The 22,388-nt window shown below is 41.3% G+C and overlaps 1 protein-coding gene across 2 annotated transcripts in view; it reads left to right on the forward strand.

Moving 5' to 3' along the window:
- The window catches only part of vps8 (VPS8 subunit of CORVET complex), a 110,749-nt gene that overhangs the window by 24,237 nt on the left and 64,124 nt on the right, over positions 1-22,388 (forward strand). For both annotated transcript variants that reach the window (XM_061235086.1, XM_061235087.1), the window contains exons 21-27: positions 5,203-5,425; positions 7,401-7,490; positions 10,971-11,022; positions 11,110-11,152; positions 11,461-11,533; positions 19,399-19,518; positions 20,183-20,254. In XM_061235086.1, the coding sequence (XP_061091070.1) occupies positions 5,203-5,425; positions 7,401-7,490; positions 10,971-11,022; positions 11,110-11,152; positions 11,461-11,533; positions 19,399-19,518; positions 20,183-20,254 (673 nt within the window). The remainder of the gene's footprint in view (positions 1-5,202; positions 5,426-7,400; positions 7,491-10,970; positions 11,023-11,109; positions 11,153-11,460; positions 11,534-19,398; positions 19,519-20,182; positions 20,255-22,388) is intronic.

Below are 22,388 nucleotides of genomic sequence, written 5' to 3' on the forward strand. Positions count from 1 at the left end.
AACACTGACAATCCATTCCACCGACACCACTCTGAACACTGACAATCCATACCACCAACACTACTCTGAACACTGACAATCCATACCACTGACACAACTCTGAACACTGACAATCCATACCACTGGCAACTCTGAACACTGACAATCCATACCACTGACACTACTCTGGACACTGACAATCCATACCACCGACACTACTCTGAACACTGACAATCCATACCACCGACACTACTCTGAACACTGACAATCCATACCACTGACACTACTCTGAACACTGACAATCCATACCACCGACACTACTCTGAACACTGAAAATCCATACCATGGACACTACTCTGAACACTGACAATCCATACCACTGACACAACTCTGAACACTGACAATCCATACCACTGGCAACTCTGAACACTGACAATCCATACCACTGACACTACTCTGGACACTGACAATCCATACCACCGACACTACTCTGAACACTGACAATCCATACCACCGACACTACTCTGAACACTGACAATCCATACCACTGACACTACTCTGAACACTGACAATCCATACCACCGACACTACTCTGAACACTGAAAATCCATACCATGGACACTACTCTGAACACTGACAATCCATACCACCAACACTACTCTGAACACTGACAATCCATACCACCAACACTACTCTGAACACTGACAATCCATACCACTGACACAACTCTGAACGCTGACAATCCATACCACCGACACAACTCTGAACACTGACAATCCATACCACTGACACTACTCTGAACACTGACAATCCGTACCACCAACACTACTCTGAACACTGACAATCTATACCACTGATGCTACTCTGAACACTGACAATCCATACCCCTGACAGTACTCACATTGTCCTTGATCTGCAGGCATGGAGTAGTTAACAGAACTTAACTGCCGACAGTGTATTCTGCTCACTCTGCTCATCAGTGTATGATGCTACTGATTGGTACACATTAAAAATAATTAAACACCCCTTAGTCTCGGCCAGCCAACAGAAATATCTTCATCATCTCTCATCTCTGCCTACTATGATTTTTTTCTGACTTCTTATTTTTTTATTGCTTTGTTATTGTGGCTGGAGGATCTTTCTTTGGGGAAATAGGTTTTAATTTTCGTCTGTGAGACCTTTCCATCCACATCACCGCTCCCGCTGTTCCCCGATGTCTGTGCAGTGGATCCCAGATCAATAACAAAGTACTCCCAGACCAAACTAATGTAATGCCTCACTTGAGCATTCTTGTTCTTTTTGTCTGGATGAAGTTTTGAGAGGTAAAAGCACTCCTCTCTCAAATTACAGACAGAATTCCTGTTCAGAGACAAATAAATGTCTGTAATTTTCCCTTACATCATGTCATCATATTTTCCTGTTCAGTGGCGTGTACATGCATATCATTTGCTCTTTTTCTGTACAGTTGTTGTATTTCTGTAATTTATGTTTTCTGATTATAAAAATGATTGGAGACCAGCATGCATGCGGCACTGTTAGTTCTATGGTGATAACAGCAGTTGAGCAGAGAGAGACATTAGCGGAGAGGCATAAGGGATTCAGTAATGTTCACTGTGAAGTAAAATCTGCTGTGGGTTGTACTGCTGTGATTTGTTGCACATCATTTCCCAACATCAACGTCTACATAGAAAAAACAAATGTGTTTCTTTACTGCAACTGGCACATTTGAGTAAACTGAGCAAGTTCCTTTGTATGTTGCCCTTCCAAATGTACCGTCCCCTCAGAAAGTATTGGAACAGCAAGGCCAATTCCTTTATTTTGCTATACGCTGAATACATTTGGCGTTGAAATAAAAAGATGAACACGAGACAACAGTTCAGAATTTCAGCTTTTATTTCCTGGTATTTACAGCTAAATGTGTACTTAGCTATGTGTACAGCTAGATGTGAACTTAGAATATATAGCACCTTTGGTATCAGACCACCCAATTCTTTAGTGAGCAAAAGTATTGGAACAGGGAGTATTTAAGTAAATGAAAGTAAATAACTTCATATTTGGTAGCATATCCCATGCTTGCAATAACTGCATCATGCGACCCGTTGACATCACCATACTGTTGCATTCTTCTTTTGTGATGCTTTTCCAGGCTTTTACTGCAGCCTCTTTCACTTGTTTGTTTCGGGGGGGTTTTCCCTTCAATCTCCTCTTCCGGAGGTGAAATGCATGCTCAATTGGGTCTGGTGATTGACTCGGCCTGTCTAAAACCTTACACTTTTTCTCCCTAATGAACTCTTTTGTTGTTTCGGCAGTGCATTTTAGGTAATTGTCTTGCTGCATGATGAAATTCCTCCCAATTAGATTGGTTCCTTACAATTGTAGACTGAATTCATCTTGCTGCTACCATCATGAGTTACATGATCAATAAAGATTAGTGAGCCCACTCCAGAAGCAGCCATGCAAGCCAAAGCCATGACACTTCCTCCACCGTGCCTCACAGACGAGCTTTTGTCATAAGCACAGGTCCCTTCCTTCTCCACACTTTGGCCTTTCCATCACGTTGGTAGAAGTAAATTTTAGTCTGATCAGTCCATAAAATTTTGTTCCAGAACTTTTGTGGCTCATCTCTGTACTTCTTTGGAAATTGTAATCTCACCTTACAATTCTTACTACTGATGAGTGATTCTTGTGGCATAGCCTCTATATTTCTGCTCTCTAAATCTTCTTTGAATGGTTGGTGGAGATACCTTCACCCCTGCCCTGTGGAGATTGTTTGTGATGTCACTGACTGATGTTTTGGGGTTTTCTTCACAGCTCTCACAATATTTCTTTCATAAACTGCTGTTGTTTTCCTTAGTCGACTGGTTCGATGTCTGTTGCTCAGTACGCCAGCGGTTTCTTTCTTTTTCAGGACATTCCAAGTTGTTGTATAAGCTATCCCCAATGCTTGTGCAATGGCTCTGATTGATTTCTTGTCTTTTCTAAGCTTCAGCAAAATGGATTGCTTTTCTTCCAAAGACAGCTCTCTGGTCTTCATGTTTTTTCATTTCTTTATCTTTTCTAACACAAATGCAGTCTTCTAAAGCAGAACCCAAGGCTAAAACCATTAAGAGTAGACATTCAGAACCCCAAACTCAATTGGCTTCAGTGTTTGGCAAAAACAAAGGAATTAACCTTGCTGTTCCAATACTTTTGGAGGGGACTGTACATGGGCCTTCATAACTTTGTCTGTATGCCCTGTTAACACACACACTCACTCGCATGCATGTACACCCTCTCAAACACACACATACACATAGTCTCTTTCTCTCACACAAACGCATGCGCACGCACGCACACACTCTGCAGAGAATATCAGACAATTGCATTTCTCAGTCAGAATTCTTCAGTGCGTTGTGAAAGGGGCAGTAAGGAGAAAGCGTTATTTGTTGTCTAACCCCAAATGACCGGCACTGATGGAAGCTCTGTTGGCTTCATCACGAGGCCGGCTGAGGCCTGCCGTTCCCTCCTCTCCATTAGAGCCGCTTCCCTCCACTCTTCCTCCGTTTCCTATTTATATGCTAAGCAGATCAAAGTGAGTCGGCCATTTTAGCCAGGATATCTGTTGACCCTTTTCGGTTGAAGTAAACAGTTAAGATTCCGAACTGATGTCTTCAGCCCGAAACAGCCCTCACAATGGTGGTCAAGCCATAGGGCTTGTAATAGTAGAAAGGAAGTGCTCTTAGTAAGAAAATAATATTAGTTACGTCGTTCAAAACCTAATGTCAGTCTGTGACACTGCTTCATGAATTCACGGTTAGAATGTGTGAAGGTAGGTAGGTAGGTAGGTGTGTAGGTACAAACATGTATAGGCAGACACATGTGGCCTGGTATCACATCTTCGCCCTTCTCAGTACAACACTAGAGGTACTTGTGACACTCAACACATAGTCAATGTTTGCAAAAAAACAATAAACATTAACAGTTTTTGTGCCAAGCAAGATGAGGGGATAATTTGATTATTTAAGCAACAGTAAGCAACCAATGTAGTAAATATTAATTTCCTAAACTGTAGCTTTCTAACCGCGGCCATTTTGTTTCATTTAGGTTAGTTCCTTAATTTCATTCATAAAAACGTTATACAATTTTTATGTATGTCCGACTGTATGGTGATTGGTGATTCATTGCATTACAACTAGGCAAAAATAAAAAGGAGGCATTTGAAATAAATAAATTGGGTTTATCAGTGTGTTCTCTGCGGATTTGTTCTTGCCAGGGTTAATTAAACAATTTGTCTGTCAGGGATTTCTATTGGGTTTTCTTTGTGTGGTTGCCATTTTGAGTTGTTTATCTGCCACTTAGTGGATTTAGATGAATTGCCTGAACAGACCACGTGGGAATGCTTTTTTTAGGCAGTGACTAAGCAGCAAAAATGCTCTCCTTCAAATGCCTTCCGATGCACTGACCTTGACATGGCATTTGTTGAAATGGTATTTTTGTGCATGCGTATGTTTTGGCTATGCACTCATTCTAAATATATTCTGCACACAAATACAGGGCTACTCATAATTCAGTTGTATATATTGAAACATTTACATTTGTTAATAAGAAATGTTAGCATTCTTGTGCTTAGTTTATGAACACAGTTTAGACTAAAATCAGTTATTTCTTTTGAAGTTTAAAATTTTATATAGTTTTCATCTAAGAACACATATGGCAATTCATTATGCTGTTGGATTTTGAGCTGCAAAGCCTGTTGTGTTGTGTGTATAAGTATTTTGGTCTTCTGGCTTGACAGTACTGTCCGCTTTCTCATAAGTACCACTTGAAACTGTGGCAGTAGAACCAACCTGCAGTCAACAGTGTGATCTTGTAGCGGGCTCCAAATATCCCTCCTGATACCACAGAGTATAGTATGGAGCCCCGCTAGTCACTCTAGGTGAAAAACATTTATATTTACATGTGTAAATCCATGCTCTCGGTTTTGCAAATGAGTACACGTTTCACTAAACTGAGTACGGATTGGAAATCCGAAATCACGGATTGCAAAACCAAGAGTACGAATATCCACATTTAATTTAATTATTTATTTGTTTTTTACCCACGTGACCAGGGGGGCTCGGTACTATACATAGTCATCCAAAAGTAACATTTTTCTCTGAACCGAAAATTTCATTTGAAAGGTATTTCTATAGTAATCTGGGATCAGTCAAAATGTCATTGTGCTTCTGTAATGCTGTCCCACAGGGACTTGCTCTTCAATCAGATTTATGGGCGTCTGGTGGAGAACTCGGTCGCCCGGGGGGTGTTTCTGGAGAGCCTGGAGCCCTACATCCTGAGTGAGCGTCTGGGCTGTTTGACGGCGCCCGTCATGCGGGACCTGCTCAGTCACTTCCAGGACAACGGCATGATGGACAGCGTGGAGAACTGCCTGGTTCACATGGACGTCACCAGCCTGGACATACAGCAGGTATCTGTGCGCACTCTTATTGTCTAAAGACTAAAGGGCTTTTCACACTGCATGGTTTTCATCTTAGCCCAGGGCTTAGCAAGGTGTTGCACTCTCGTATTCCAAAGTGGCATAACTCCATCCTTAGTCTCAGGCTAAGCTTGCCCTGCAGTCAAGCAAGAAATCTCCCAGAACACAGGGGCAAAATAGCCAGTGAAGCGAGGTCACGGTCAGTTGTTGGACTTTCATTGTCCGATAACACTGTCGCACACTTGTCATTCTGTATTTATTTCTCCATATCAGACCAAATATTATATCTTATGCTACAAGCTAATTAGCCATCTTTTTTGAAGGTTGCTGGAGTTAACAATCTAAAAATCTAAAAATTTAGTAACTTGACACAACCCAAAGCTACAGCATTTTTAACTTTGAAAGCTTTCAAGGATTTGCCACATTCACCATCTTCCTTTTGCCTTTTTTCCGCCCTTTCTCTTCTATATTTCATAATTTAATGCAATGATAAGTTCAGATGGTGACCTGATACTTTTGTTACTTCATGACTTTACTAAGTCAGGATGGCTCTCTTCACCGCAGTGTATCATTCATGAGACACCAAGCTTGAACATTTGTCCCATGAAGTGTGAGTCTTTATCCAAAGGCTAGAACAGCCTGGAGTTGAACAATGCCACAAGATATTTGTCTGAAATATGGGAAAAAACAGTGGAATGGAAGGCACACACATATTATAAGACTCAATATATATATATATATTTTTCCCCAGTGTGTTCATTCACTTTGCTATAATATGAGCTGTGCTATAAGAGATGGGAAGGAACGGTTTAGCCGATGCTAATGTGGGTTTCAACTTCACTCACTGCCCAGGCAAATGGCCCCTAGCCACTCCCTTCTGTTTCTTAGAGCACCTCTTCCCTGTATACAAGCTTCCATCCTTCACCTCACCCACCAATGTCATATTGGATATAACAAACTTAACACCTCTGCTTCTCTCTCATTACATTACATTACATTAATGCCATTTGGCAGACGCTCTTATCCAGAGTGATGTACAGTTGATTACACTAAGCAGGAGACAACCCTCTCCTGGAGCAATGCAGGGTTAAAGGCCTTGCTCAAGGGCCCAACGGCTGTGTGGATCTTATTGTGCCTACACTGGGAATCGAACCATCGACCTTGCGTGTCTGGTGGAGGAACTCGGTCCTTAACCACTATGCTACTCTATGCTACCCTACTCTCCCTCTCTCAGTTCCGTCTCTGTAAATAGAGAAAGGTCTTTCACTCATTCCAATAAGTTTTTTGGTCTTATTTGAGTACGCATTGATGTTGAGACCATTGCTTAATATTACCTTTAGATTTACTTGTCTCCTAAGCCAAAATCAGTGCGCTTGCTTTAGGATAACTATGAAGAATTCTGCATTGTACCTTTTTGTGGACAGGAAAGTGGGCTAGTTTGACGGACCACTGAAATGACTTCTCCCTAGCAGCATAGAACTCACCAAGCATAACAACAGAAATTGCAATCTGGGGAACACAACTGAAATGGATTTGAACTTTCTAAAACCCTGAAAAATGGCTTATTACTGAAGAAGGCTTACTGCTGTTTTTCCAAGAAGAATAACTCTGCTGGTGTCTCAAAAACATGTTTTTGGGCTCAAGTAGAATCGGTTAACAACTCCTGCATGAAGGTTTCCAGTATTAATGGTTTTTACATTGCCTATGTGATACAGTATGCATGCATGTCAATGTAACTCGTAATATTAATAATAATGATACCTTTATTTTATATAGTGCTTTTCATGGAACGCAAAGACACTTGACATAGTAAAAAATACATACATACAAATACATGCATTGAACAAACAATATTTGTGTAATGTGTGAATTTGCATCAGTGTACTTAGAGATGTGTGTATAGTTCATATGTTTCGGTGTATTTACTGATGTGTGTAGCGGCTGAGCACAGCTCTGTTTGGTACAGGTGGTGCAGATGTGTTGGGAGAACCAGCTTTACGACGCCATGATCTACGTCTTCAACAGCGGGATGAATGACTACATCAGCCCTATGGAGGTACGCTACCACACCCATTCCTTTGTTCACCTACTCATTCACAAGCTACAGTTTCTTTGTGTTAGCAGCCCTATGTTTTTGTTGGGGCGAGCCTGGAGCCTGAAGAACTTTAAAAGGTAATTCAAGGTGAAACCCAAGTTGTTCTCATTGCTGATCCCTTTCTTGTGAGAAAGAGAAGTACAATGTGATTCCTGAGGGCAGCATATTATTCTTGCCCTGATCGCCCACAGCTTCAACTTTCACAGTATTGACCTGCGTGAAGGCCATTTATTTCTCCTTAGACATTCTGAAATCTCCTGCTAAGGCATTCAGACTCAACCTGTAATCGACCATTAAGTTTCTCTCTTTTTTTTCTTTTAAATCTCTGAAGGAGCCTTCCTGGGTCTTTGTAGACTCAAATTTTCAACGTGGGGGAAAAGTAACGATTTTACACAGAAACTAGTGACTTGACTGAAGGTTTACTTGCAATATTCCATTGCAAGTAATTGAGTGAAGGCATGAAGATGGTCTATAGTCTTAGCAAAGACATGCATCTTTTTTCTTAATTACAAATATTTGCTGTTTTTTTAAATTTTATAGAAAACCTAAAAGTAGTTTATTCCCTGGTCTCCCCTACTGTTTGTTTTAAACAAGCAATGGTTATTACACTTACCATATCTTCCATATCTCCTAGCATATCTTCCTGCCTATTATCATCTGGTTGTCCTCAATATCAAAGAGTTCGATAACAACAAGACACGTTGTTATTATTTTCTGTGATGTGCTCGTTTACCCCTCTGAAGAAAATTGCTCAGTTCAGTTTAGTAAGCCTTATCATTCATGTGCATGAATGATTTAATCAAAATGTAATTTTCTTCTTTCATTTGAACAACAGTTCATACAGAGTCATTCACTGCTTCAATCGGATTGGTGGCCTGTGTATTTAAACAAGAATAATAAATGTTTAACAATGTTTTATTGAAATTTAAGAAAATATGTTGGATGGATTTTCTAAAGGATTGGTCTTATTTATGAGATTCCTTAAAAGTACATTTTTGAAAACAAACAAAATCCATACCTGCCACAAAATTTAGGAGAACATTTTCAGGAGAAACATCTGCCTTATCCTTTTCCATTGTGTTCCTAGAGACTGCCAAAATTGCCAATCCAATCTGTGCAATATATTGGTGTGTATATATATATATATATATATATATATATATATATATATATATATATATATATATATATATATATATATATATATGTGTGTGTGTGTGTGTGTGTGTGTGCATATATGCATGGATCTTACTGGTAATGAAAAGATACAGCCAATGTCATAAAAATCTCAATCCAGCCAGTTGACCAAAAGTTGGCAACCCTGCGGTAGACGCAAAGTAAACAGTGGGTGAGAGCTGCTGGAGAAATGCCCGACTGTGGCTGGCCGTTTTGCAGAGTGACACATTCATTGCTGGGCTGTGCCCTCTCAAACCCTTGGAGGCCGCTACCGTGTTGTGGTGGGGTTGCAGTTATAATTTGGGTGGAAGAAATTGTCAAAAAACAAAGCTACCTTAGGGCTACCATTGACCATTTTGAGCGGACAGCACATGTCGTACCAAGGCCATGGATGGCTTCTGACCTACCATTTTAAGGAGTCACAATATAATCAGCACTCTCAGACCTATTCAGAGTAGTGTAGTGATCTTTCATTAGATGATTAGTGTCTGTTCCTCTGGCGCTTTTTCTGCCAGTCAGCGAGAAGGCCTGCTGAATGAGAATACAATCGCAGAGCAGTTACACTTTCAAAAAGACATTCGGTTATTAGGGAGGGCATTTCATCGACATGCTGTGATACAATAACTCGTGATCGTCTGCTTTTTTCCGGCGTTGCGCTGAGTTGACAATGAGGGCCATATTTATTAAAGAATGTACTTCATTTGCCTTCGATAGTGGCATACTGTGCCTTTGCTGTTGTTGAGGATGTCATGTGGGGATTGTGCAAGCTAGTTTTATTAAGTATTCTGACTAATTTTCAAATGTCTGAATTACACTGCTAATACTGAAAAAAAGCTGTTAATTCACCAACCACAGGCTTATTCAACAAAGCCGGTTTTTTTGACAATAGGAGTTTCTAGTTCTGGTCTTCAAGTGCCTGGTCAACCAGGCAAGTTCATGGAATATGCGTTGGTAAAAAATCCAAAGGCCTTTGGCATGTCATTTTAGAAGTTTCCTACTGACGTGCATTCATTAAGTTTACTTTATTTAAAACTTGACGGCAGCAAGTTTGCGCAAAACAACGTGCATAATTTGCTATAGCCACCCCTCATCCCCTTTGTGCAAAAAGAAAGGTGCAATCCTTTCTTTTTGGAAACTAGATTTAAGTCTAATTAGGCCATACTTACCACTGCCCAATTTGTATTTAAAACAAATTGCACAAATCACTGTGGTACTGCACTAGCTTTCATATAAATACGAATGGACAAACAAATACTGTATATGGAGTTATAGGAGCATTTAAGTTACTTTGTATATTTTGTGTATTTGTATAGCAGTTGTTCAGTGTTCTCACTGTCCAGGGTAAACATGACTTTAGGGTAGGAAGCAGATCAGAGCCTTGCCGTTATCAGCTGAACCCTCTGAACTCTAAGATGAAAAGGGACCGGTGAACACGTATGTGACCAGTCCGCATGTTTGACACAGCCTGTGGATCGCCCACCCTCTGCCCCCCACCAGTGCCCTGCTTAGTCACCAATCAAAGGCTGAATAAAATCAAAGACATTTACTTTGAAAAGTGTGAAATTAGCATTTCAGAGGCTTGATTAGAATATGGTGTTCTTGAAGTTGATTCACTGAAACAGGAAATTCTGATGCAAATTGAGCTTAAATGGACTTGCAGTAATGTCAATTTTTGGTTCATTTCATTCTGTTTATGAATTTTTCATACAGTCTCTCCAACACCTTGTGGAACATGGCATTTAGCCAGGGTACAGGGCAGTAGTCAAGGCAAGTCACCTGTGAGCTGAACATCTGAGCTCAAGCTTTTGTTAAGCACAGTCAAAATATACAGTCGGTAAACAACCTTTGCTGAACCTTAGGTGTGTTTACATACTGAAGTTTTAGACTAAAACTCAGTGTTCAGGAACGCACGGTTCAACGCACGGCTCTCCTCCAAAACTTGCGGTGTCAGCCATTTGCTTGTTTACACACCGCAGCCAGAGTGGGGGCAGAGGAGACCTAATCATACATGTGTAGAGAGAGCAAGCCACGTGTGCCCGGATCGCCAGCAGGGGTCGCTTGATCAACGACCACTGCTATCCCTGCGGACTGAATGCATCCCATATGTCCCTTTATCAACCCCTTGGGGCTTCCTGCTACAGTGGAGACTGGCACGGGTCGGATTCCATCTCAGACTGGGGTGCTCTCATGTGCTTTTACCGAGTTATCTACCCTGCAGCCGGCATGAAATTAAGTCTTGACCTTCACGTGTCTTTTTTGTTTCAGAGATTGTTCCAGGTGATTGGGTCACCATTGCGTGAGGGGAAGTCTCTGACAGGTAGTGCCCTCCCCTGCTCAGCTTTGCTCAGAGGAGACAACTGAGAACAACGCAATTAATATTCCACTATGTGCCTCTTTTTTCCAGATGAACAGGTGATTATGGGTAATAAGCTGCTTGTGTATATCAGGTAAGAGAGCACTTCAGATGCGATACAAAACCAAACTTCATTCTGATATTGTGTAGTGACCCTTGTGTGTTGTCTATTGACCCCGTGTGCTAATGTGGAACAGAGCAGTCTGTATTCTTTTGACACTGAACACAAGACAAGTGCACATTCAGTCAGTTTCTCTCTCTCTCTCTCTCTCTCTCTCTCTCTCTCTCTCTCTCTCTCGCTCGCTCGCTCGCTCTTGCTCTCTCTCACCCTCTCTCACTCTTTCTCTCTCGCTCTCACATACACACACTCATGCACACATTTCTTTTGTGTTTGTGGGTTAGCTGTTCTTTGGCAGGACGAGCCTACCCTCTGGGGGATATCCCAGAAGACCTTGTTCCTCTGGTGAAGAACCAGGTTGGTGAATTGTGCAGTTCCATTTTGCATTGAAAATAAAATAATATATCCTGAAATCTGTTATTTCAATAGCCATATTCTAGACATGCACAGAGCATTTGTGTATCAATGCCAAATACTGGAGATTTCTGGCACATGGCAGCGGTTTCATTCGGTCTCCTATACAATCTATACTCCTATACAATACTATCAAATGTGTTTTTTTGCTATTCACACAAATGTGAACTGCATATTGTCTGCATATTGAAAACTCTGCATTATATGAGGGATTAATGAATAGGAGTGGGTTGGAGTTAGGCTGGTTCCGGTTCGTATCAATTCCCGGTTCCGATTCCAATATGAGGTCTCCACTCCGCGTCGGACCGAACAACACCCCTTAGCTGTGATGATATTATAATATCATATTATAATATATAATATTGTGAGTTATTGCTTAGGAATAACCTGATATCTTAAAAGACGGCGCCTTTAGTGATCACATAATAGCAAAATTGGCATCAGTGGGCATGAACATTTTTAGCTTTTTAATTCTTTAATTCTAACTCCCATTGACAGCTTGCTGTGGAGGAGGTAATTCAGAATGTACTTCTTTACAGAAGACAACCTTACGGCAGTAATACTATCCTTATTTTTTTAGCAAGCAGAAACTTTTTTGATGTTCCGAAGTTTTAATTAATTCTCATTCAGATGAAGAGCTTTCATCGTCATCTATAAATATAACAGAAACCAAAGACGATTGGCTCGAAGAAACCAATCATTTTGTAATTATTTTGATGTTGTTCTTGTTTGGGTCATTGGCCATTTTAATCTTGACAAAACCGTGGAATGTCTTTGTTTATAGAACACAATGCAGTATATTTATTTTCCTGTGTTTTGGAACTCTTCTGTGTTAATGTGAGCTCTGTGTGTATATGGTGAAGGTTTCGGCAAGCTAACTAATAGCTCAATTGATTGTTGCTACCGTGATCAAACTGGTATCATTTTATAACTACATATGTATTCTTCGCTTAGATAATAAGCAATAGAGTTTCAGTGAATGCTTGTCTGGAGTGAAATTTTTTTTTATCTCTTTACGTCTTCAATCATGCATGTTTAGCTAGACCTTTACTTGTCTCAAACTGTAAGTTACAGTTGCATCCTTTGTGGTAGACTATCATATCTCAGTTATCTAGCCAACTAGTTACATGGCCACATAACTTGCTTGCTCATAATATAGTTAGTTAGCTAAAGTGGACACTTCAAAAAGACAAAAAATATAAATAGTGTTGTGTAGTACACTATAGTCAACATTTCATAAAGTCACCTGTTCAAACATTTTCTTACTAGAAGACTACAAAAAGACGGAAGGCTCTGTCACGTTTGTCACTGTCAGCTTTCCAAAACAGTGCATGAGAACACTGAACTGTATAATAATGCTTTATATCAGACTGCGGGTCTACAGATAAACAGCGTTTGTTACTGTATTTCTCTCTTTACCATTAGGAGTCTGAAATTACCTATTGTACCTTTAAGGAAGTGTGGATGTATCTGAGAGGGGATGTAAATGAGTACTGGGTGGCCTTTAGCCTAGCGACTAAGGTACGTAACTGGGACCTGGAAGTTTGGTGGTTCAAGACCATGATTATCCATGATAAAATGGAGCAAGGCCCTTAACCCTGTGTTGCTCCAGGGGGATTGTCCCCTGCTTAGTCTAATCAACAGTAAGTGCATTGGATAAAAGCGTCAGCTAAATAACAAATTATATATATTGAAATTATATTTTTTTGCAAAGTATAATTCACATGCTTATTATGGAGGAGTTTCTGCATCAGAGGGAGGGGATCCATTGTTCCACCGTGTATGTTTGAAAGGTGTGGATACTTTACAGAACCGCATTCTGGGTTGTGTCTGTGATGTAAGTACCCAAACCCATCTTTGTAAAGCAGTAGAATGCCACAGAGTCAGGGTTATGTGCTCCAAGCCGGATTTACTGCTGCAATAGTGTCATACTGAGGCCTAGAGGGAAATAACTGCAGCGAGCAACAGGGGCAAAGTCACATTACAAAAATGACAAATGTACCAAATTAGAAGCATTCAAATATTTCGACAAAAACAGCTTGATAAGCTAAGCGGTCGCGCGACATGGCATCGCTGCAGACATCTGTCATTGACGAAAGAGCCCACGGTGAGCCGATAGCCTGACAATTAAATTTAAATTGATGCCAAAAAAGCCTTTCAGAAACAGGCTGACTCGCACAGAAATGAGCTCGCCGTCTTGACTGATCGTTTCGCGGTTCACGGTCGCACCAAGCGAGAGGGGGAGAGAGCCGGCAGCGGTCTGACGGCTGTCGGAGCCGGCTGTCGGCTGGTCTCTGCGTGCAGACATCCCTCTCCCTCTGAGCGGAAGAAGAGAGGGGGTGACGGCTAATGGCTCCGTTTGACGGAGTGGCCGGTCCGCGTCGGCGGAAGATGAATTCGCCGTCGCCCTCCCGCTTTCCCCTTCTCTCTTACGCTCTCACTCTTACTCTACCGTGCCCGTTTTACTCTAACCGGCTCGTTAGTCCTGGTTTTTCACGCGGTTCCGGCCTCATTCTGAACATTGTGCTCAGAGACCGTAGGGCTTTAAATGCTGCTCACTCTCTGTGCTGATCTCTGCCTCCCGCGGAACGGCATCGGCTCACCTTTTGCAGCATCGAGTCTAAAGAGTCTTAAGAGAGGTCGGAACCTGGGGAGAGAGGGGTGGCGTATCGAATGGGCCTTTAGAAAGAGGCAGTGATGGAGTGAGAGATGGAGAGATGGTGGATTTAATGAGCTGCTAAAAAGAAGTCAGAGACGTGCTGCGTCGACCGAGCCTTCAGAGAGACCGAGGGATGCCGGCTCAATCAGACCTCCTGTTTTATCAGCGTATAAACATAAAGGAAGCCGTCAGAATCTGCACGGAGGGGAGATTGTTTCTCGATCCATTAGGGAAATTGCCTCCCATCCCAGCTGTGTTGTCATGCTAGGAAAGAGAAGCTTGGAGCCTATGGGTGCGTCCTCTAAGCTTCGGAAGGGTATTTAACGGGTGAGAATTGACAGGCTGCATCATGCACACACATACACGTGCACGCATGCACATACACAGATGCGCGCACACGCATTCACACGGACGTCTTTGGCCATAGCATAGAAAATGGACGGGTTGCAGACTATTGCAGAAAAAACGCTTAGTGATCTGAGATGTTCACGCGTCCGTGTCAGCCTGAACGTGGGAATCGTTCGAACGTTTCCACAATAGCTGAATTTTCCGTTCACTGTCCGCCCTTCACAGTGGGGGTTTGGGCTTCTACGCTCTCACAGCGGGGTGGCTGAGGAGCCGGCCCTGCCATATGGGCCCAGCATGGGGGAAGGAGACTCCCTTTCAGGGACATTCAGGGCTCCAGTACAAGGGCCATTCCCTGCGGCATTCAGCTGTAGCCACCCTGTCACACCTCTCCTCTGTTGTTCCTGGTACATATTGGCAGTGACAGTGCTCCTGTGAAAAGAACCGGCCCAGTGTGTTTATATCTTGCAGGCCCCGCCCTGCAGCAGATGGGCTTTCTGAGCCTGGGAAATGTAGTTCCCGGTGTGAGGAGCGTTTAGCAGCAGCTGTGACACCCAACTCTCGTCCGTCTGTTTCGCGCGTATACCGGACCTCGTACACACTGGAAAGCTGTCTGGTGTTACTTTAATGGCAAAAATGGAGAACGAAAGAAATTAATTTGAGAGTAGAATTCCTCTTGCTTGTGCACAGATTTACCCTGCTTGCACTCAAAACTATGTGCTCGCACACGGATTTATTCTCCTCACGCTCAAAACCTGCCCTCTCGCACTTAACTGCATCATTACTGCCAAAATCCAGCCAATAAGAATTAGCCGGAAATCCAAAACTAAGTGCCTGTTGAATCAATCAAATCATTGCTGATGTCATTGGTTGGGTAGGTAAGAGGCATAGAACAATGGTTGTGCCTCGATCTCATCGGAGCTTGCGCAACATTGCTGTGATAGCCAGCAGATCTCATAAACTGTGCAGCTACCTCTCCTCCTGATTCTAAACTTTTGTCGCCATTTCTGTATAGCTGGCAACGTATGTTAGCTAGCTACCTTATGCTTTTGGGTACCTCCATTTTTGATAACAATCAAGTTGGTCACTAAATATTCCAAATGTAGCTAGCCATTTTTAGTCACAATAACTAGCCAATACAAGGAGAAAAAATTACCCTTCTGTGACAAAGTTTCATCAAGTTGTTCTAGTTCCATTTCTCCACACATGAAATATTGTAGTTTTCAGCTACTTAAACCAAGGAGCTATATATATATATATAGTACTGATTGATTGTAGTGACAATGATAATCTTTTCCAGTCACTACTGACAGCTGAAAAAGATTGAATGTTTATTAATTTGTCCCCGGTACCCTTACTGTAATACATTCATCATGTTATGGAAAATACAATACATTTATTTTAAGAGCATCAAGATATAAATTGATATTTGCCATTGGTTGTATCTTGTGCAATAATGTTTTTCAATGTTAATTCATTATTCATTCGTTCACTACGCTAGTCTTCCCCACCGTGTAACATTTTTCAAAATAAAACACAGAGTGGGCATTTCAGTGCATGTGCCCTTCAGACTGTATTATCTCGGTTTATGGAATAGTGGTATTGTACACTCAGTGATCACTTTATTAGGTAGACCTGTATACCAGCTTGTTAATGCAAATATTTAATCAGCCAAAAAATGTGGCTGCAACTAAATGCATAAAAGCATCCATACGTGGTCAAGAGGTTCAGCTGTTTTTCAGAACAAATGCCAGAATGGGGAAGAAATGTGATCTGAGAACTTTTGATTGTGTTGTTTGTTGATTGTGAGTTGTGTATCTCAGAAACTGGTGATCTTCTGGGATTTTTAAGCACAACAGTCTCTAGAGTTTGCAGAGAATGGTGCGAAAAATGAAAAACATCCAGTGAGCAGCAGTTCTGTGGGCAGAAAAGCCTTGTTAATGAGAGAGGTCAGAGGAGAATGGCCAGACTGGTTCAAGCTGACAGGAAGGTGACAGTAACGCAAATAAGCACACATTATGACAGTTATACAGAACAGCATCTCTGAACATATAACTCTTAAGTGGATAGCCTACAGCAGCAGACAAAATAAGTCTAATAGATACCTAATAAAGTGCTCACTGAGTGTATATTTGTGTGCGTGCCCATGTGTATGTCTTTGTGTGTGTGCGCGCGCGCGTGCGCGTGTTCTCTCTGCCGTCTGTTGACCGATAGGCCACTGCCATTATCTGCGCAATGGCAGCCTGTGGGATTAATGCGAAGTGCGTTGCCCCACGCTCAGTGCTGTTAAAAGGGGTATTGTGTGTGCGTTCTGATGTATTCAGACATGCCAGCTCCGAATGGGGAGGATAGCCGGCTCTAAGGGTGCCCTTGGCTTCCTCTTCTTTCAGTCTGTCCGGCCCTCTCTTTGGTCTTTGTTGATAAATAATGAGTAATAATGGAGTTTAATGCGGGGGTTACTCTGCTTTTGGCAGTTCTCCCAGGGCATTTGTCAAAGAGAGGTGTCTCCCTTCCTCTCCACCCTCCCTGTATAGATGTAATGCTCAGCACACTCTTCAAATAGATATGAGAGGATGAAATGGTGGGGCTATAAATGTTGCTTTGTTCTTTTTTGCAGCGAGTTGGCTTTACTATTTTCATTTACATTTTCATTTTATATACCACTGGGCCTGATATGATGGCTGATGCTTTATTCAGCATGTTAATAATCTCAACTCCAGAGACAGTGACCACCATTTTGAAATTGTCGGTCTGGCGTGGCAGTGCTGAGCGACACATAGAAGCGACTATATCTTTTCAATTGTGAAACGAACTGACTAATTGATTGAAATGTCATCAATTTGTTAATTATACCATTTTGTTTTTGTCTACCATATACTTTCAGAGAGAAATTCACACAAGAAAGATCCTCATGTATGTTATTTGCAGTTGCACTTTAGCTCCCAGCTAGCACTGTGAAATGGTAAGCTTACACTGTGTTCTCCCATTCAAGCAAGGACAGACAGAGAGACAGACAGACAGACAGACATGCACACAAACACACACTCTATGTGGTGCTGCTGTGTGTTTTCAGACGAGCAGGGAGACAAAGAGAAACCCTTTAATCCAAATTGCTATTTCATTTTTGTCAAAACATGCATAGTTTACTGTGAGGATCAGTTGCTTGTTGAATAGCTGTGCTTCTCGTTTCTGGAGCAGCAGTGAGTTTCTTTCTCAGTGGATAACAGTATCATTTGATGAAGAGTGAAGTGAAAGTGAAAAAGTGAAATATTAGCAGTTTTGGTTTGTTTGTGGAAGATAATATGGGACTGCCTTGTTCGCTTTTATGTTTGTATTGGCTTTCCTGTTTATGTTGATTGGAAGAACCCTCTGTACTTTCCTGATTGAGACGGGGTATTCTCAGTTTTCAGTTTTGGTAGTTAAAGTGCATCGAACTGAATTGTATCATGGAAACTGGAGACATTCATATTTGGGTGTCATTTTACGAATGTGTCACAACTCAATGTTATAAGTTCAAATCCCAGTAGGGGTATTGCCACTGTATGTTTAACCTACTTAGCTGAAATTTCAGTAGGAAATATCCAAGTTTATGAATGGATTACACTGTAACAACTAAGATTTCAGTACACTTGAGTTTTTGTGTGCTATTTAGTGAAATTTAAGTAGTTCAGCTTCTGTAAATAACCTCAAATAGCAGGTTATTTGCAGAATAGTCAGCAATTAAAAATATTTTTTTACTTCACTAGATAGTGGTGTTAAATAAACAGGTAAACAAATTTTTTCCCAAGAGAGGTAAAATCGATCATTTTGTCCCTGATTTTTACATACAGTACAGACCCCTTCACATTTTATTGTAGTTTTAACTTTAAATGGATAAAATTGCAATTTTTGTCCATCAAATTACACTCACTCACCCATGACCAATTTAAAACATGTTTTTAGACATTTTTCTTCATAAAAAACTACTCTGCAGAAGCTCATTTGGCAGCAGGGTTGTTTTCAGTGGCAGCGCTCTCCTGTAGTAACTAGATTGAGGGAGTGATCTCGCCCTGGAGAGAGCCCCTCAGTCTTAACCAGGTTGAGCATCAGATGATAGTCTACCATCCAGAATGAGATGTCCTTTGGCCAGCTGAGATGCAACGTGAGACCTGAGTGTTGGATGAGATTACATTACATTAATGGCATTTTGCAGACACTCTTATCCAGAGCGACGTATAGTTCATTAGACTAAGCAGGAGACAATCCTCCCCTGGAGCAATGCAGGGTTAAGGGCTCAAGGGCCCAACAGCTGTGCAGATTTTATTGTGGCTACACCGGGGATCAAACCACCGACCTTGTGTCATTTACCTTAACCACTACGCTACAGGCCGCCCTTAGGGAAAGGGAGAGAAGAGAAAAGCTGACGTGTCAGTGTAGATATGGTGTGAGAAACCGTGAGAGGAGACGGCAGACCCCAGGAGGGGGACAAGTATAGACTTTTGGGGCGACACCTGTCAGTCTTGGGTGATTGGATATGGTGCCATTATATTATATTCTTAACATTCTGTATACTCCCCTTGTCCTAAGGGTAAAAAAATTACTCGCCTTCACTAAACCCCTAAAATAAAGCAGCTTAATTGAATTTTTAATCCCAAATCTATTTTGCATGAAGAAACAATCACTGTCACTCATCACAAACGTTTTCATCAAGTTGAAAAAAGATTATTGAGGAGGTTTTCTCTGCTGTTAAACAGAGAAATTTGTTAAATTGAGACAGTTGGGTGTGTGCTATGTGATTGACGGTTCCCTGTTTCTTGTGTGTCAGGTGTTTGAGTTCCTGATCCGTCTTCACTCTGCGGAGGCTTCCCAAGAAGAGGAGGTGTACCCCTACGTCCGCACACTGCTGCACTTTGACACCCGCGAGTTCCTCAACGTCCTGGCCCTGGTGAGCAGGGCGTTTATTGGTCTTCCTGAAATATCGTCATCGCAATGTGCAGGCAGTTTCTTTGAAAATGTTTGAATTGACAACTTTAATCTTACCGGGATTGTTTGTTTTAGCGCTGGCGGTGAATGCAGCACAGCCATTATTCTGCTTCATATCAATTGCAGGCAATTAAAGTGATTAATATTTCAATATGTTGTCAAAATAATATGGGAGCCTGGGAATATAAAACTTACTTTCTATTGTGGTTTTTGGCAGTGGGAAATATTGGTGTCATAAATCAGTGGTAAAATGGATGCGTTAGTGCTGTGGAATTGTATGGTAGCTTAATAAATAGCAGGATGATTACTCATTTATAATTGCCCTCCATTGTTGATGGTACTTTGTTGGTGTTTGTATTTGTTATTTTTAGTGGCTAGCTATTTTTCTAGCTAGCTATTAACTGTATAATTGTTTTTCATGCTCACATTACATTTAGCAATCAATAATGGGACATTTTTTATTGAAACTGCATTAATGCTCTGTCGCCTCAAACTGTATAGCCACAACAACACTATTTTCCTTTTTAAATTAGTACATAAAAGATCAGAGACGCTGATCTGTCAAAGTCAGAGTGGATCGTCTGTATGTTTAATAATAATATTGTATGTTTCTCTACCCCCTTCAGACCTTTGAGGACTTTCAGAATGACAAGCAGGCCTTGGAGTACCAGCAGCGGATTGTGGATATTTTATTAACGGTACCATCCTCACCTACACTGCACTGTTTCCTCCCATTATTACTTTAAACTCATTAATTGTGGAGGTTTCAGGTTTACCGTTAAATCGCCTTGACCAATCAAAATAATACAGTATAATCTCAAGCAGTTGACTGTTGAACAGATGAACCAGTTTACTGTTCTCCTTAGCCCAGTTCATTCTTGAAGCCCCATCTCAGGTGGCTTCAGTATGGCACAGAGAAGGGATTGACTGATTTGTTTTGCCATTTCATTTGAATAATACTGGAAATACTCAACTTTTGACTTTTGAAAAATCTTAAAAAATAATAAAATAAAATAAAATAATAAGGCAAAAGAAATCAAACCCAAACTGTTGCTTTCAGTCTGTTGCTTTTCAGCTCTGTAGCTTTTCAGTCCCGCTTCTTGAACAACACTCTCTCGTACAGTGGTTCCCCGGTCTCAGCAATCTACTGCGGAAGAGAGCACACATTTTAATAAGCTAATTTGAAACATAGTCCAGGTGTGTGCCTACTTAACCAGTAGGCGTTGTCCTTGGATTGCCCTGCTTCCTTCCCAAAACTGTGTCCTTGCTATAACGTTACCCACTGAACAATTTTTGTGGTGAAAAGTCAGCTACATTTGGTTGAAAAGTGAAAGCTTTACTAGATAAATAGCTAGCCTGGCTATATCCTGGTAAAAACTGAGCAGTATTGGGGTTATTGGGATATGGATCTTTCTTAATCACGTGAATATTTCCTTGACAACGATGTGTTGGATGACATGCGGCCATAGCAACCCATAGCAACCCATTTATTTTTGTTGTAAAACACTGGTTAAACTCGGCCTAGATGAGATGGCATCCATTCACAATTATTATGAGGGTGCCCAGTCCATATCAGTTTTCATATAAAGGTTGGATGGTTGACTTGTAACAGAAGAAAACAAATATCTAAGAGGGGAACTTCACTACTGCAGCAACCCTGTGCATGCCTTCTGTAGGTGAGTCTCTCCAATATTTACCAGCTGAGTGACAAGGTATATTGCAGCTAATGTTGTCAAGTAGAGTAGATGAAATGAGTAGATGAAATTCATCTTTTAACTGAATAAATTATCTGATGAAAATCTATTTTCTTGTCTCTATAATTATAATTCATATATTTCTAGTGTATATTTAACTGGGCTGTGCTGTGGGAATCATGCTTTTTAATTGATTACCTTTGTGGCCAAAAATCAATGCATATGCATACGGTAGGCAATGTTAATGAGAAAAATTAAGAACTCCTGCCCGGAATGTTAATATATCCGTACTTGACATATGATTGATTCTTTATTCTCTCTGGTGGACCTAACTCTGACTTGTAGAGGTATAGCTGTAGCTGCTACAAACTACTTTTAGATCATAGACCACAGTATAGTCTGTGTATGTTCAATCTGGCATAGACACAGTGTTATGTTAGGCTATAGAGCTCTGTTTCAATCTGACTGAGCCACAGTGTATTGTAGGGTTATAGAGCTCTGTTTCAAAGGACCAGAAGGTGGGATTTCAGAGTATTTCATAGGTTCCAATATACCTGACAAGCTCAGTGAAGCGTAGAAAAGTACTTGAATCTTAAACAATTACATATTTGACCCAGGTCTGATCATGAGTACCTTTGTCACCCGACTGCTGCAATATCCCCCTCTCAGCTCAAAGAGCAGTGTACTGTACAGGAACATCCTGGTGGTGTCACACTAGAGGTGGGGTGAATTTTTTAGAAAGACGAGTGCTTTTCTGCCCTCCTCAGTTGGAGTATTAATTCTCCAGGCCAGTGGTCACAAATGCTAATCCCTGCATCACCATTTTATTCACCATTCCTCCTTTCCTCTTCTCTTTCAAGTTATTGCCTGAGCTCTTTTCTTTTTCTGTCACATGCACACGCTCATGCCTGGGTGAATGCGTGCACTCAAACAACCCTCGGGATGAATTGTGCTAACTGATTAGCACCTCTCGCTTCTGATTTGATGCCAAGTACTGTGAAGACATCCAAGTTAAAATTTCTGCATCTTGCACACAAATCTCTGCTCATCGGCTCAGCCCTTTAATTAATTTAGAACCTTCCTGCATTGAGTGAGTGGGTGTGCTTGCGTGCATGCGTGCGTGTGTGTGATGGAGTTT

Source organism: Conger conger, chromosome 3 (assembly GCF_963514075.1).
Source record: "Conger conger chromosome 3, fConCon1.1, whole genome shotgun sequence".
Taxonomy (NCBI): Eukaryota; Metazoa; Chordata; class Actinopteri; order Anguilliformes; family Congridae; genus Conger; species Conger conger.